Source organism: Balaenoptera physalus (genome assembly GCF_965194825.1).
Source record: "Balaenoptera physalus genome assembly, chromosome: 4".
Lineage (NCBI taxonomy): Eukaryota > Metazoa > Chordata > Mammalia > Artiodactyla > Balaenopteridae > Balaenoptera > Balaenoptera physalus.
In genome coordinates, this window is record NC_138891.1 from 34,585,748 (window position 1) to 34,602,950 (window position 17,203).

General features: G+C 38.7%; 1 protein-coding gene across 10 annotated transcripts in view; it reads left to right on the forward strand.

Annotated features, from left to right (window-relative positions):
* Window positions 1-471: 471 nt before the first annotated feature.
* Window positions 472-17,203, forward strand: part of LOC309659718 (uncharacterized protein) — a 131,020-nt gene continuing 114,288 nt past the window's right edge. For 6 of the 10 annotated variants that reach the window (XM_082459709.1, XM_082459707.1, XM_082459702.1 and 3 more), the window contains exons 1-2: window positions 472-8,543; window positions 10,526-10,610. In XM_082459709.1, the coding sequence (XP_082315835.1) occupies window positions 10,591-10,610 (20 nt within the window). In that variant the 5' untranslated portion in view covers window positions 472-8,543; window positions 10,526-10,590. The remainder of the gene's footprint in view (window positions 8,544-10,525; window positions 10,611-17,203) is intronic. The other 4 variants (XR_014262909.1, XR_014262910.1, XM_082459703.1 and 1 more) reach the window with 1 other exon arrangement.

Here is a 17,203-nt window from a genome sequence, read left to right on the forward strand (position 1 = left end):
GCACAGTCAAAAATCTGTATATTACTTATACTTGGCCCTTTGTGTATGAGCTTCCTCCGAATCTGCGATTCTCTGGATTCAACCAATCACGGGTCGTGTAGTGCTGTAGTACTTAATATCACATACAAGTGGACCCATGCAGTTCAAACCCGTTTTGTTTAAGGGTCAACAGTACACCCATTTTACTTCCCTTTCCCCTACACCAGTGGTTTTCACGCTTGTTAGAAAAATGCAAATTCTCAGGCCCAACCCAGACCTGTTAAATCTTGGGGTTTGGATTCAGCAACCCTTATATTTCCAAGCCCCCAAGGTTATTGTGTTGTATGCTCAAGTTTCAGAACCAATGAGTCTAGACCATTACTCTTAAAGCCAGACTGTGCCTTAGAATCACTTGGGGAGCTTGCAGGTTAAATTGTTTCCCACAAAAAAGAAATGTTGAAGTCATTTCAACAAATGTTGAAGTCATGGAAATAGTCTTTGCGTATGGAATCAAGTTAAGATGAGGTCAGACCTGATACGGTTGGGTCCCAAATCCCATGACCAGTGTTCGTATAAGAAGAATGAGATTTGGAGACACAGACACAGGAAAGAAGGCTATGCAATGAACGAGGCAGAAATTGGACTGATGCCGCTATAAGCCAGGGAATGCCAATGACTGTCTGCAACCAGCAGAAGTAAGGAGAGAAGCATGCAACAGGTTCTTCCCTAGAGCCTTCAGAGGAAGCATGGCCCTGCCAACATCTTGATTTCTAACCTCCAGAACCCTGAGAGAATAAATTTCTGTTGTCTTAAGTCACCAAATTTGTAGTACTCTGTTACGGCAGCCCCAGGAAACTAATTACAGAGCTTTGGAAAACAAACAAACAAAAATAACCAAAGCCTATTCCCTTATCATATAAATCAGAATCTCTGGGGATGGGAACATCTGAATGAAGGTTTCTAAAATCTCCCTCAAGGGATTACAACATGTGCTCAGGGTTGAAATCCACAGCTCTAGACATTTCTAGACATAAATAGATTGTTTATACTTAATTTTGCAATAAATAAAAAACACTACAAGCAATTGAATATCAGTATAAGGTTATCTGTAAGTTTTTTAAGTATCAAAATGAGTTATGTAGATGAGAAGTATACTAAGACAATAGTTCTCAGAGTTTGGTTAGGGAAACACTTAGAATCACCTGTGGTCTATTAATCAGGTGGGTTCTGGGCCCCACCTCAAACTTAATGACCAGACTCTCCTGGGGTAGGGCCTGAGTAGCACAAGTTCTCAAGCTCCCTTGAGATGATCCCTATGTACACTGAAGTTTGAAAGCCATCTCTATAGAGGTGATTGAGCAGGCTTGAGCCACTGGGGACAACCTCCTTAAAGATGAAGAAATTGGAGGAACCTAGTAAGGGCGCACGAGTGAATAATGGCATCAGAAGGAACTGTTGAGAAACTTAGCCGCTGGAGCAAAGAAGGGCCTTTCTGGAAGCTGATGGACATCAGGTGGGACTGGTGAGGGAATAGAGAACTTTTGAATGCAGGTGATAAAATATGGTTGAAGGAACACCATCGGCATCCCCTGGGAGTTGAGCTGAAATGCAGATTCGTGGGCTCACGACAGTCCTATTGAATCAGAGACTGCGTTTTAACAAGCTCTCCAGATAATATGGACATACAGTAAATTTTGAGAAGCACTGTCCTGGTGGCAGTAAGAAATCTGTCAGAAGTTTATGAGCCAGGAAGTGATATGATAAAATTATGCATGAGTAGGCTTAACTTAGTGGGGATGTTTAGGGTAAATTGGGAGACTTGCAGAGCTTTCCCATAAAAATCTCTGCAATGATGGAAATGTTCTACATCTGCACTGTTTAATATATTAGCCACATGTGGCCATTGAGCCACTGAAATGTGGCTGGTGGGATAGAGAAACTGAACTTTTTACGTTTTATAATTTTAATTAATTTACATTTAAATCACCACATGTGGTAGCGGCTATTGTATCGGACAATACAGGCTTGGAGGCTGCAGGTATGAAGACTCGTTAGGAGGCATCAGTGGCCAGAGGATGTTCTGACTGCACCTGAGGGTATGACATTGTCACACGACATCAAGTGTTAGTTCTCACACCATTTTCATATGTGCTCAGGAGAATGGGCAATCTAATTTTCTGTTGAATGCAGTAATTAGTTAATGATTGTTAAATTGTGCCTCCAGTAAACTTTCAGTTACAAAGGATCTGCTTCGCCCTTCTAGTGCTTATGCCCATTGCTTGTTTTTCTTTCCTTTCCTGTTTTGCTATTTACATTTCTTGGCTTGTCAATATCACTTGCCAGAGTGTCAACAGGGACAAGGAAATCTTGTTACAAGAGATCTAACTGATGAAGAAAAAAAGATACTATTATTTGTCTGGATTTTTTGTTTCGGTTTTGCACAGTCAATTTCAGATGTCTGTTGCTCCCAAAATTCATTGTCTTTTTCTTTCACAAATAATCTGTTTACAGGAGTGTCAGGAGAGATGGGAGTGACATGCCCTTGATTATAATTAGCGACGTGTATATAGCATCCCGATACTGGATGGAGAGATGGAAGATCACAGCTGTGAGCCCCAGCAGCCTGTTACTTTTGCTTTGGCTTCTTCAGCCCAGCCTACTGTCTTCTTAATCCATAACACTCCCTCCCTCGATTACTCCATGCTCAGGAAAGCACAACACATCTCTGAGTTGCTCTGATGCGATATATGTACTTTTTGTCCAGCTTCTGCCTCTTTCAACTGTGTGACACCTGAGCTTACGCTCTGGGTGCTTTTTTTTTTTTTTTTCTTGTCTCTGCTTCTTACATTTTCCTTCTCTCTCTTCTTGAGCCCTCTCCCCAACTTTTACTAGCGTGAGCAGAAGTCACTTTTCGGGCATGCCCTGGGCCCGTTTAGAAGATTTCAAGAGTAAGGTCTGCTGGAAATGTCTCTGAAGCATCAATGTAATGGATTAGATCCCTGAAGTTGCTATTTTTAAAGATATTTGCTCGAAAACAGGAAACTAACTCTAAAGGTTACAACAGATTTATTAGTTCACAAATAATTATTGAACATCTAGACACAGTCCCTGCTTGCAAAGAGCTCAAAATTTGCTAGGAGGAGACAAAATGCAAAATTCGCTAGGAGGAGACAAAAACAAAACAAAACAAAATGAAAACAACAACAAAACCCCAAAAACAAAACAAAACAAAAAACCTTCAGTATAGTGTTGTTCTTACAAATAGAAATAATAATTTGGGCATAAAATCATTCAGAAAGGACAGGGAAGAATTCATTGAAAGGGTAACTTTTGATTAAGCTCTTAAAAGATAAACATTCTCCAGGTAAGATGGGGGTGAGTGTTGAGGGAAACATGTCCAAGCTGGGAGGCATGGAAAAGTGTGGTGGATTTAGGGAAATACATTTTCCTGGAACTAAGGGTATGAGAAGTTACCTTGATTGCGAAATATGTAATCAGGAATGCCTTGAACATGGTACTGAGGAATTCTGACTTTACCTCATTGGTGAAATGGGGCCATGGAAGGGTATCAATAGGGATTAATAATCAGGTCTTTGTGCTTAAAATATTAATATGGATAATGTATTGGAGTGGACAAAATTAGACTCAGGAAGACAAGTTAAAATGGTATTACAACAATCTGGTTAAGAGATGATGAGGCCTTAAATTGAGAACAGAGAAATAGGATGTGGAGAGAAAGCTTTGAGAGCAGTTAGTAGTTGAGAAAATTGTCTAAATATCAAGCAAGATGAGATTTTTAATAATTTTTAAAAAGCCATTCTCTAATAAATTTCTGCACTGACACCATAGAGCTGGTGATTAGATGGGGTGGACTGGGGGTGGACTGAGCGTGGACTTGGAAATCAGAGAAGCCTACACTTCAGACCCAAATCCATCACTTCCAAGATGGATTACTTATGGTCAGATACTTACCTGTCTGACCCTCAGTGAACTGGAGGTAATTCCTGCCTTGCAAGATTGTTGGGACGTTTAAATAAGTTATGAAGAATATTTGGTACACGTGGATAGCCAATTAGCTTGCTTTCTGCCCTCTTTTTCAACTCTAAAATCCATGGGAACGGGTCCTTTAACATAAAAAGACAACTTCTTTTTTTGGATTGGCAGTCTGAGAGCCTAAAATTTTCTTAATAAGCAATTTATTTTTTTCCTGGTAGGATCAGGCCCAGAGCACCACTCTGTAATGAAATTTCCAAGTGACAGTTATGTTAAATGTAACAAAACTGTAATATGCCTAGAGCTGACATATTCCAATCAATACACTTGTTGGACAAAACGTCAGATTCAATAAAGCCGTCCAATGCCACTTGCATTACCAATCGGATTATAAATGACTTCTGATAATAAGTGAAAATCCCCAATGTGAAACAGTTATTTCAAGCCAAATGCTGTTCAGAAAAGTTGTTCTGCATCTCCTGAGAAGCTTTCAGAAACAGCTTTGAATTAAATCTGTCCCGCTGTGTAAGATAAGCAATTATCAACTACACCAATAGGAAAAAGCTATCAAAAAGGGAGATTTGGTATCAATGATTGCTATAATCATTAGTAAATGTCATTTTGATGAAAACTTTCTACACTAGGCCAATTTGCCAAGACACTTTTTAAATTAGAAGGCTAACAGGAAGATTTTGTTTTCATAAGGTTTGTCTAAGATTACCACTGTGAAATACAAAGTAGAAGTATCTCTTGGAAGCATAATTCTATAGCTAAATTTGCAAAAACAAAACAAACTGAGACTAAAACAATTACAAAGGAAAGCCTAAAAGAATTTTATTTGATAACAGTACATACAAATATGTACTTACAAAATAATAAAAATGAGAAAATTTGGCCTTCAAAGAGACCACCGATATTGAGTCAGAAATCGCCAAACTATATCCAAAATTTAGCAAAGAATGTGACTTGTAGGGACTTCTTGGGACACAAAACTAACATTTTTTATCAACCACTCTGTGGCTGATACTATGATGATTATTTTAAATGCAATATTACTTATAATAAAGAAATCCTATGTGCTAGGAGGGAACACTAAGCCTTAGAGAGTTTAGATAACTCGTCCAAACTCACAGAGCTACAAATAAGTTTACATGATTCATACAGCAAAAAAAGGAGTTCAAGTAATTTGCTCAAATTTACACAGTATTTGAACTCATGGCTATCTAGCTTGAAATTTCTGCTGTTTCCACTATCCTGAGTATAGTCTTTTAAAGCCTCAGTATTATCACCTGCAAAACGGGAATGATGCCTATTTCCAGATGTATCAGTCAGGATTTCAACAGGAAATCGATGTACATCCAAACTAGGTAACTGAAGATTCCAATAAAGGGACGATTTACTAGCGTGCGAGTACATGTATGGAAAAAGGGACAGTGCCCTGGCCAGGAATAAGGGAGACCCTTTACCACCCCGTGGCCTTCAAGGGCAGGAAAGAAAGTGATTACTGGAAGTGGAAAGAAAGTTGTAGAGAGGGCTTCTGGCCAGGAGCTGAGGGTTTCCACAGGAAAACACGGCCAGTGTCAACCTTGCTGTGTGCCGAGGGGGACTGATATCCTACCATCATCCTCCTTTCATCCTGTGATGGCCTGTGATTGCCTTGCAACTGGATACCATCCTGACACAGCCCATACAGGTCAGCTGCCCAGGCCCAGAGCAGGATGGAGTATTGACCTGGAGGGGCAAATAGAGAGTATCCAACACAGTAGTATTAAGTGAGAAGATGTTCTGAGAACATGAAATACATACCCTGGAGATGATACAGCAATAGTAGTAACTTGCACATTGAGAGCTTATTATATGCCAGGAATCATTCTAAGCACTTTTAAATATTATATATTTTTTATTTTCACAACAATCCTATGAGATAGGAACTAATATCTTCACTTCCAAGGTGAAGAAACAGAGACTTACAGAAGTGATATAATGTGGCCAAAGTAATAAGTACCAATACTGGAATAAGAACCAAGGCTGTAGAAACCCAGATCTCACTCTTTTATCTCTGCTGTATCACTGGGTGTATGTAAGGCTTGGGGAATCGTGGCAGGTTATTAGCAGTATAAACAGAGCCCTTATATTTGATTATTTTTATTAGTCTACTAATAACCCCCTGAAGGATTGTTATTTCCATTTTATAGATAACGAATATAAGTTTTCAGTTGTTCAACTGGTTGTAAATGATCCAGGTCATGTTATGTTCTAGCACCTTCCCAGACTTCTTATCTTACTTCCCTTTGAGCTGTGCTGTCTCCCAAAGAGCAATACATAAACCGTCTGTTTCACAATCATTCATGCAATATTTATTGAACATCTATTATATGTACTAGGGTCTGAAGGTATAAAGAAATCATGATCCCTTTCGGTAGAGGTAGCTCATAGCCAGCCCTGGTCCCAAATACCATAGTCTCTTCACCTGAATTGTTGTAATAACCTCTCAACTGATCTCATTGCTCCTGTCCTTGACCCCATAGTCCACTAAAAAGCTAGAGAAATTCTTTGAAATCACAAGTCAGATCACATCACTCAGTTGTTCAAACTCCTTCAATGCCTTCCCATCTCATTCAGACTGTAGGTCAAAATCCTAAAGTGGCCTAAAGTGCCCAACATCAGCTGCACATTAGAATTATCACAGGATCTGTTTAAAAATATCAGTGCCTCCTCCTTCCAAAAAATGAACCTTAAATCCACCCCCTAACCGTGCTTGAGCGAGGGTTGTGCTTATTGAATTACTGGCCCAAAAGGTAGAGTAATGGAAAAGGTTGGGTGGGGGAGACTTTACAGTGTATAACCTGGGAAACTATCTTGGCCAAATGATCAAAGGTACATCATCAGTGATAAGTCATTAAGTCATGTTGATGGCACATAGTTGATATAATGTGATGAGAAGGGTACTTCAGTTCTGGAGTATCCTTCCCCCAAACCCATAACTTCAGGCTAAACATGAGAAAAGCATCAAAGGCACGCTACCAAGCACCTGAACAGTACTCCTCAAAACTGGCAAGGATATGAAAAACAAAACAAAAAAATGCCTAAGAAATTGTTACAGACTAAAGGTGACTATTGGAATCATGATAACTAAATGTAATGTGGAATCCCGGATGTGGTCCTAGAATAGAAAAAGACATCAGCTGAAAAAGTAGTAAAATCCTAATAAAGTGTGGAGTTTATTTAGTTAATGTTGGTTTCTTGGTTGTACCAAATGTACCATGGTAATGCAAAATGTCAACCATTGTAGAGGAAACTGGGTGGGGAGATGCAGGAACTCCCTGTACTATCTTTGCTACTTTTCTAGAAAGTTTTATTCTAAAATCAAAAGTTTATTAAACCTTGGAAAAAAAACATGATAGAAAACAACAAGAAGAACAAATACCAATGTCTGGGCTCTACTCCAAGTCATTAAAGTTAAACTCTCGGGATAAGACAGGGCTGTCTTATATTTTTTAAAGCTCACCAGTTGTTTCTAATGTACAGCCTTGTTGAGAACCATTGTCCTACTTCATGACACCTCTCTAATACCATCTCCCACTCCTCTCTCTCCCTAACACAGTGTATGTACAATGGCCACTCTGCCTTCCTTGCTATTCCCCCAAATATGCCAGGAATATTTGCATTTCACAGCCTTTGCATGCATAGTTTCCTCTGACTAGAACACAACTTCATTTAAACACCAGCATTGCTTGCTCTCTTGCTTACTTCAAATCTATGTAAAAAACAAAAACCAAACAAACAAAAAATCCTGCCGTCTCAATAAAGGGTCCCTGAAGACCATCTTTCTAAAAATAAACCGCTTTCTTTCTAAAAGCAACAACTTTCCCCACCAGAACTGTTTCCCCACTTTCCCTGTTTATCTTACCTTGTTGAGTTTTTTTTTTTTTCATAGCATTTAAGAGTGCCTGGCATTTTAGTATAAATATGTTTATGTGTTATTATATTTGTGCCCCTACTAGAAGCTAAGCTCCATGATAGCTGGTAGTTTTTTTGTTCATTGTTTGTCCTCAGTGCCTAGAGTAGTGACTGTCATGTAGTTAATATTCATTAAATATTTGTGGAATGCTTGAATGAATGAATGAGGAAAATTGACAAGTAGACAATTATGATGCAGCATTAAAACAGCTATGATAAATAGAAACATGGGGTGCTTGGGAAAGGGTGTTGATGGACACTGAGTGCCGACTGGGGAAGTTCTTGGGCCTTTTAGAAGACATGTTCCTGAGGCAAGTTGTAAAGGTCAGAAGACTGAGTATAGAGTTTCAGATAGAGAAGGCATCATAAACAAAGGCCCAGAAGGTCTGGGAACTGCCAATAGTTCAGTATGACAGGTGCTCGGAGAAATGTGAGCTGTGTTGCGTGGCTCGAGGTGAGGCTCCAACGGAAGGCAATAAAGGGGCGCGTAGGCCACGTGATGGAGTATGGACTTTATCCTGAAGGCAATGAGGAACCACTGAAGGATTTCACATCAAAGCAGAAGTTACTTTAGTAGGAAACATTCATCACATTTTCTATATTATGAAATGGTAAGTAATTCTTTATCAAATGATATCAACATTTTATACTCAAATTTTTGTGAGGAATGAAGTTTCAGGATGAGTTTATATTACTAAACGTAACTGAGTTTTAGTGACTGAAATGGGGAATTGTTTTAGGTATTTTCTCTCTGTAGGGTAACATTTAAGATGATCCTACAGAAGGTTTTTTGATAATGTTTATGTCCTCCAAATAAATCTTTTAAAAGAGCAAACATTGGAAAAAGGATACATTGCCTTGAAGACTTTTTTTGGAAGGCAGAAATTAAATTACATTCCTCATCCTCAAACTCCTTTCCATGTGCCTTGACATGTTTTACACCTTTTTTATAGATACAGTTAACTCCTTGTATCCATATTTCTGAAGATGGGGCCTTGTGAATTCTCTAAATTCATAGGTATGAAAAAAATTTGGACAAAATTCAAAATGTGATCCAATCACATTTCCATTACAGTGAGCATGCATTAAACTCAATTTCAAATTCAACCATCTCCTTTCCTACTTCACGACCAGATTTCATAAGTGAACAAAGGTTTTATTATAAAATAACCTTACTCCAGTTATTGTAAATAAGTTCCAGAAGGAAGACAACAAATGTGTCTTGAGATGTGGATGCTGAGTTAATTGCAGTCATCCATTTGCTCACTAGTTAATCCAAACTTTCTGGCCTTGCAGCGTGTTCAAGTCACAAATATGCCTCAGCAGAAGTATAAAACATTGCCAGTCAGGGTCTAATAATATCACACAAGACTAGGTAGAACCATGACTGTTAAATCCAAGAATGCCAAGCTGCTAACATGTTGCTACACGGACCTTATTTACTTCGCAAGTATAAAAGGGACCTGTCCCTTCTCTTCATTCGTACACAAATGAGGAGATGCTTTGATGCATTTCTCATAATTACAACTCAAGATACAGGGTGTGACTGAGATAGCCCTAAAAGACCCTGGATATCCTGGTGATTTTATTTCTTATTCAGAACACAAGGAGTGTTGTCCTTGGAGACCTCTATACAACATTGCACTCAGTTTGTATGTGAGTGAACTGTAAATCCACTTTCTAAGTCGGCTAGCCTGGGAGAAAATCAGGTCCAGAACAGGTCTCTTTGGTCTGTTTAAAACTAAAAAGAGTTCTTTCGCTGGAGAATTTAGAAGTGATGTGTGTGTAAGAACAATTCACATGCTCAGGTTTCATATGCCATAAGGAAAAATAGGACTCCTTCAAGGTTTCTCCTCTGAGGGATTATTGCACAAAGCATCCTATACACTCTGACACCTAGAGACTCGGAAGATTTATCTGAAATGTTTTCTTCAGAAGAATAATGTCATGCTAAATCTTATCCCAGTGTTTAGAGTCTCTTAGTTCTTTGTTGGAGGTTGTGAGAGTGAGTTCAGGATTGTAAATATCATTTAGGCTTAGGGCTAGAATTTACAGTTTTAGTTCTAGCCAGTCAACTCAAGAGTAAATATGAACCGTCACAAGAACAAATGGGGGTGGCTCCATCACTCAAGACCACTGCTCTAAAAACAACAAAAAGAACAGTCTTCAGAAATAGCTACATTGATAATACTTCATCCTATGTGGAGTTCAAAAATTAAGAGTAAAGTGAAATGTTTTTGGAGAGTTGACACTTAAGAGATTTCTATAGGTAATTATTTTCTTAATTGAGTAATTCTTTGGTAATGCTACTGATCACTCGCCAAAGAGCCTGTTTTCAAAATCCAGGGTTTTATTTTTAGGAAAATACATACTGTGGTTCCCACAAATCTGGGGTCCCAACATGTTTTGAGGACAAAATTCTTTTTGTTTTCCTAAAGTTTTGACACTACAGTAAAAGAAATGAGGCTGCTGTTAGTAAAACTCAATGTGTGGGCAGAAGTGGCATGGGGATGTGTTTGAGTATACAGTTGACCCTTTAACAACACTGGGTTTGAACTGAGCAGATCCACTTATACTTAGATTTTTTCAATAGTAAACACTGCAGTGTTACACGGTTGCTTGAATCTGTAGAATCGGAGCCTTGGATATGGAGGAACCATGGATATGGAGGGCCAACTGTAAGTTATACTCGGATTTTCCACTGGGCAGAGGTTCGGGCACCCTGAACCCCCGTGTTGTTCAAGGGTCAACTGTAATAGCTGCCACTCTGCATTTGACCACAAAACCGTCATTGTCCAGCTGGGGATCATTTGATTTTGTTGTGAAATAATATATCAGATATTCTATTCATCTTATAAGAAAGCTGTCTCTTTTCCCGTCTTCCCCCAAATTACGCCCGCTTTTATCTATCACATTCCCTGGGAAACTAACAGAATCATAGAACTATATAGAATATAGAGCTATAATAGAATCATAGAACTAGAATGTCGACCTTTATCTCATGCTTCAAACCTCATTGTCAGCTTGCTGTCAAATGACCATCTGGTCCTTCCTTCCAGTGATGTGAAATTTACCCTTCCTACAGTTCACCTCTCCATCTAGACGACTTGGTCTTTCAAAATGTCATCCCTATGTTGAATCAAAGTCTCCTTCTTTCTTTTTATTTGTCCTGGCCCTCATAAACATAGGATGGTTGTCACCATCGTCCTCCTCCTCCTCATCAATGCTATATATTTGACATTTACTATGTGAAAGACATTGTACCAAGCATCATATTTAATTCTTCCCCAAACGTTAGAGGGGGCAGATATTGGTATCTCCACTTTACACATGAGAAACTCTGAGGCTTTTAGAGGCTCAGTAAATTTGACCAATGTCCTATATCGAAGGTGACAAACCTGGGATTTGAACACAGGGCTGTCTGACATGGATTGAGTTGATTTGACACATTCAGTTCTGAGAAAATTCTCTGTTTTATAATCTCCAAATCTATCTACTAGACTCTCATCTATATTTAATTAGGAAATCTCAAAGCCTTTTTCATTTATCATATGGCTTGACCTCTCCCTGACATCCAGCACCACTGACTACTCCCTGACCTTCAACCATCATTGATGTGTCAGTTATTACCAAAATGATATTTATAAGCAAGAACTCTTTACTTTTCACTGTAGGCATATTGTCAACATGTTTTAATTTAGTTACACATCAGCAGCCCAAATTCAAAACTTCCAGAAATAATTCCTGTTCATCCTGCCTGCAGTCAACACATTTAGAAATCTCTGTGCCCTTTGATCTCTTCCTCTCCCCTATGCTCAATCTCACATTCAGTTGGTCATGAAGACTTGGCTTAGCTTACCTTAACTAATGGCAAGTGCTCAATAAAGGCTTGTTGAATGAATATAGCTGATGATCATAAGCAATAATATTTGGTCCATTTCCCATACTGAAAGTGTTCATTCATACCAGTTTCTAAACATAGATCCTTTATATATCTCTCTAGATATAGATCCTTTACATGAACATATTTAATAATGTAAAAATATTTGGGGTGAAATAAAAGCCTTTTTATATAATTTCAGTGAGATTTTAAAGACTTCCAACTATTTTGTTCTTTATCATTCTTATTGTTATTCTCTCTGTATTTGCAGCTGTTTGAATGAATAGATATTTAAATTTTATTTCTAATTTAAATTTTAATATATATGAAGAGGAAAAAATTACGCCTTTTAAGAGTAGAGACAAACTCTTATTCATTTTGTGTCACTCTACTTAAAGGTTATATTATAGACTAAGTGCGAGTTGAAGAATAAAAACTAAAAATAATCCCAAAATTAAATAGATTGAAATAACCCTTCTTAAACTTCTGAAATTTGTGGTTTAATTAATAAAAATGAAAATGATCCAAATATGAAATAATGTGCTAGGCAACTGAGGCAGCCTCTATGGTCTGTAGTTTCAGGCTTTAAATTCACTCATTTTCAGTTATTTAGTCATTCACTCCTTAGAAGCGTAGTTATTGAGCCCCAGGATTCTGTCCAGGTACAACGCCTACGATGATGAGAAAATCTAGCATGCTTCCTACCTATCTTCAGCTTACAAGTGGGGAGAGCACACAGAAAAATATAAAATTTCACAGTGCAAAATGTTACAAAGGAGAGTTTTATTGCCCTCAGAGAGCATACAATAGTGAGATTTGAACCAGTAAAGGCAGGGTTTTCCCAGGGGAAGTGAAGAATAAGATGTGATCTGAAGAAGGAGTAGGAGGAAGCCCAGGAGAGCCAGATATCACAGAAGCCAGGGTAACGTAGGTCATGAAGAGTGGAGTGGCCAGCAGGGTCAAATGATGTTAAGAGGACAAGAAAGGTGAGGGCTGAAAACTTTCAATGGATTTAGTAGTGTGGTGACCTTAACAAGAGAGAGTCTACCAGACTATCTGAAACAGAAGCTAGATCAGATAGTCTAAGGAGTGAGCGTAGAAAAGGAACTGGAGACAAGGGTGTGTATATGATTCTTTCACAAAGCTGGACTATAAAAGGGAAGAAAGATAGAGTAAGCTGGAGAAACTTGTGGGCCTGGTAGTGGTGGTTTTGTTTTTTATTCTTGTTAATGGGAGAGGCCTGGATGTGTTTAAAAACCTAGGGAGAGACTAAGATGGGGTATCTGAATATATCATAGAAGGCACTGAGAGTGTAAGATTCATGAGAAGCTGGAGGGAAGAGAACAGGCTAGAGCAGCAGAAGAGAAAAATTTCTCATATCCCTGAAACTAAACACAGAATCCTATCTCACAGTTTCCACTTTCTATGAAAACTATGAGATGGGGTCACCAGCTGAAAGAGGGTATGGTTGGAGTTAGTTGTGATGGTCAGAGATTTTAAGATAGTGGAAAAGATTTTAAATGATGTCTGGGATGGATGAGGGTGAGCTGATGAAAGAAATGTAATAGGACTGCCCACATTTGAGTGCTTATTTTAAGTTGGTACTCATGGATTTCTAATGGGACACATCTTTATGCTGTGAAATATAATGTTAGTTTTACTCTTTCACCACTAAAAATATGAGCTATACTGTGCAGTACCTGGTTCAAGGCTGTCTCTTGAGCCTCAGGTTTTTATGAGTTTCATTCTGAGGTTCTCCTTTTCTCACTGTAGACTACATTTTTCTTAGGAATTTCATTCATGTTTACAATTTGCATTACCATCTACAACAGAGGTATCCATTGATTTAATCTGGCCAGTCAACTAATTTGTTTTGGCTCACAAAGTTGTTTTGTTTTGTTTTTTTAATCTTAAACTAGTTTGAGATTCGGAAAGCCCATATTAAAATCCGGGTTTCTGGTTTCTTTTTCTAAAAAAGCTGCCAGCACTGTTCCCCCAGAGTCCCACATCAGTAACCTATTAGAACTGAGTAGCAGCTGTCCCCCATAGGTGGGGCATGCTCTCTCCAGCTCATGACAGTCCTCACCTTTCCTTATCATCCACTTTACTCATTTACTTTGTCTACTTAGCAGCTGTAACCTGTAGACATTTGATTTTTTGATTCTCAATCTACACAACCATGACTCCCAAAGATTTAGCTCAGATATCTCTCCTGTACTCCAGATATCAATAATCAATCAATAGATTGGATGGTCTTTAGGTGACTGAAACTCAGGTATGCAGAGGAAAATAATCTCCCAAAGTTGTTGTGTCTCCTATAACTTACATCCTGGCTTTAGAACCACCATCTACTCTGTTTACCAAATAAAACCTAGGAGTCTACTTTCTGAGTACTCCCTCTTTCCTATTCACTTCCCTTCTTCATCCCTATTGCAATGACCTCAGTTCAGACACTCATCGTATTTCACCTGGGCTATTAAAATAACTCTCAACCAATAAACTCCACTTTCTCCTCTCTTCTAATACTTCCTCTAAATAGCCACAACAATGATCTTTCTAAGCATGGTATCTTTTGGGGCACATTTATTTCAATTATAGCAAACTTCTCATAATTTTCCAATGTGCTGGCATACTTCATGTGTGCATCTTGCCAATTGCTGTTCCTTTAACCTGGAATGTCTTCTGCCTCTGTCTTCTTGGTGAATCCCTATTCATCCTCGAAGACACAGATCAAATATCTCTTCCTCTGGGAGCCCTCACTGCCACAAAGGTAACTTAGGCAGAGCTTAATGGCATGGCCTTTACCACAGTGTTCTGTCCCCACCCTGATCTCCACACCAACTAGGCTGTGAGCTTGAGGGTAGAGGCTGCAAATCTGTAGTTCAGTTAACCACAGCACCTAGTTCTTGGTAATAACTGGTACTCAATAAGGACTTTAATAAATATATTCCTAAATTCAGAAGTACAATGATATCGTATTAAGCGAAATTCTCCTAACTTTAAAAGAAAGAAGATTATTGACCTATTGCAAACTTTTTAAACTCTTGATTCACTCCGTAAGAACTTATCCTAAGGCTCCAATTCAGAGAATGTGACATGCTCTAAAAAACATTTGTTTGTCACTCCCATTTACCATTGCAACAAAATGAATAAAATACCTAGGAATAAACCTACCAAAGGAGACAAAAGACCTGTATGCAGAAAACTATAAGACACTAATGAAAGAAATTAAAGACGATACAAACAGATGGAGAGATATACCATGTTCTTCGATTGGAAGAATCAACATTATGAAAATGACTATACTACCCAAAGCAATCTACAGATGCAATGCAATCCCTATCAAACTACCAATGGCATTTTTCACAGAACTAGCACAAAAAATTTCACAGTTTGTATGGAAACACAAAAGACCTTGAATAGGCAAAGCAATCTTGAGAAAGGAAAACGGAGCTGGAGGAATCACGCTCCCAGACTTCAGACTATACTACAAAGCTACAATAATCAAGACAGTATGGTACTGGCACAAAGACAGAAATATAGATCAATGGAACAGGATAGAAAGCCCAGAGATAAACCCACACACATATGGTCACCTTATCTTTGACAAAGGAGGCAAGAATATACAATGGAGAAAAGACAGCCTCTTCAATAAGTGGTGCTGGGAAAACTGGATAGCTACATGTAAAAGAATGAAAGTAGAACTTCCTAACACCATACACAGGAATAAACTCAAAATGGATTAAAGACCTAAATGCAAGGCCAGACACTATAAAACTCTTAGAGGAAAACATAGGCAGATCACTCTATGACATAATCACAGCAAGATCCTTTTTGATCCACCTCCTAGAGAAATGCAAATAAACACAAAAGTAAACAAATGGGTCCTAATGAAACTTAAAAGCTTTTGCACAGCAAAGGAAACCATAAACAAGATGAAAAGACAACCCTCAGAATGGGAGAAAATATTTGCAAATGAAGCAACTGACAAAGGATTAATCTCCAATATATACAAGCAGCTCATGCAGCTCAATATCAAAAAAACAAGCAACCCAATCCAAAAATGGACAGAAGACCTAAACAGACATTTCTCCTAAGAAGATATACAGATTGCCAACAAACACATGAAAGGATGCTGAACATCACTAATCATTAGAGAAATGCAAATCAAAACTACAATGAGGTATCACCTCACACCGGTCAGAATGGACATCATCAAAAAATCTACAAACGGGACTTCCCTGGTGGCACAGTGGTTAAGAGTCCACCTGTCAATGCAGGGGACACGGGTTCAAGCCCTGGTCTGGGAAGATCCCACATGCTGTGGAGCAACTGAGCCCGTGTGCCACAACTAGTGAGCCTGCATGCTACAGCCTGTGAGCCACAACTACCGAAGCCCGTGCACCTAGAGCCCGTGCTCCACAACAAGAGAAGCCACCGCAATGAGAAACCTGTGCACCGCAAGGAAGAGTAGCCCCCACTCGCCACAACTAGAGAAAGCCTGCACGCAACAACAAAGACCAAACGCGGCCAAAAATAAAAAATAAATGTATTTAAAAAAATTAAAAGAAAACATCTACAAACAATAAATGCTGGGGAGGGTGTGGAGAAAAGGGAACCCTCTTGCACTGTTGGTGGGAATGTAAATTGATACAACCACTATGGAGAACAGTATGGAGGTCCTTATAAAACTAAAAATAGAACTACCATATGACCCAGCAATCCCACTACTGGGCATATACCCAGAGAAAACCATAATTCAAAAAAAGACATGTACCACAATGTTCATTGCAGCACTATTTACAATAGCCAGGACATGGAAGTAACCTAAGTGTCCATCGACAGATGAATGGATAAAGAAGATGTGGCATGTATATACAATGGAATATTACTCAGCCATAAAAAGAAACGAAATTGAACTATTTGTAGTGAGGTGGATGGACCTAGAGTCTGTCATACAGAGTGAAGTAAGTCAGAAAGAGAAAAATAAATACCGTATGCTAACACATATATATGGAATCTAAAAAAAAAAAAAAAAATGGTTCTGATGAACCGAGGGGCAGGACAGGAATAAAGACGCAGATGTAGAGAATGGACTTGAGGACATGGGGAGAGGGAAGGGTAAGCTGGGACGAAGTGAGAGAGTAGCATTGACATATATACACTACCAAATGTAAAATAGTTAGCTAGTGGAAAGCAGCCGCACAGCACAGGGAGATAAGCTTGGTGCTTTGTGACCACCTAGAGGGGTGGTATAGGGAGGGTGGGAGGGAGACGCAAGAGGGAGGAGATATGGGGATATATGTATATGTACAGTTGATTCACTTTGTTATAAAGCAGAAACTAACACAACATTGTAAAGCAATTATACTCCAATAAAGATGTTAAACA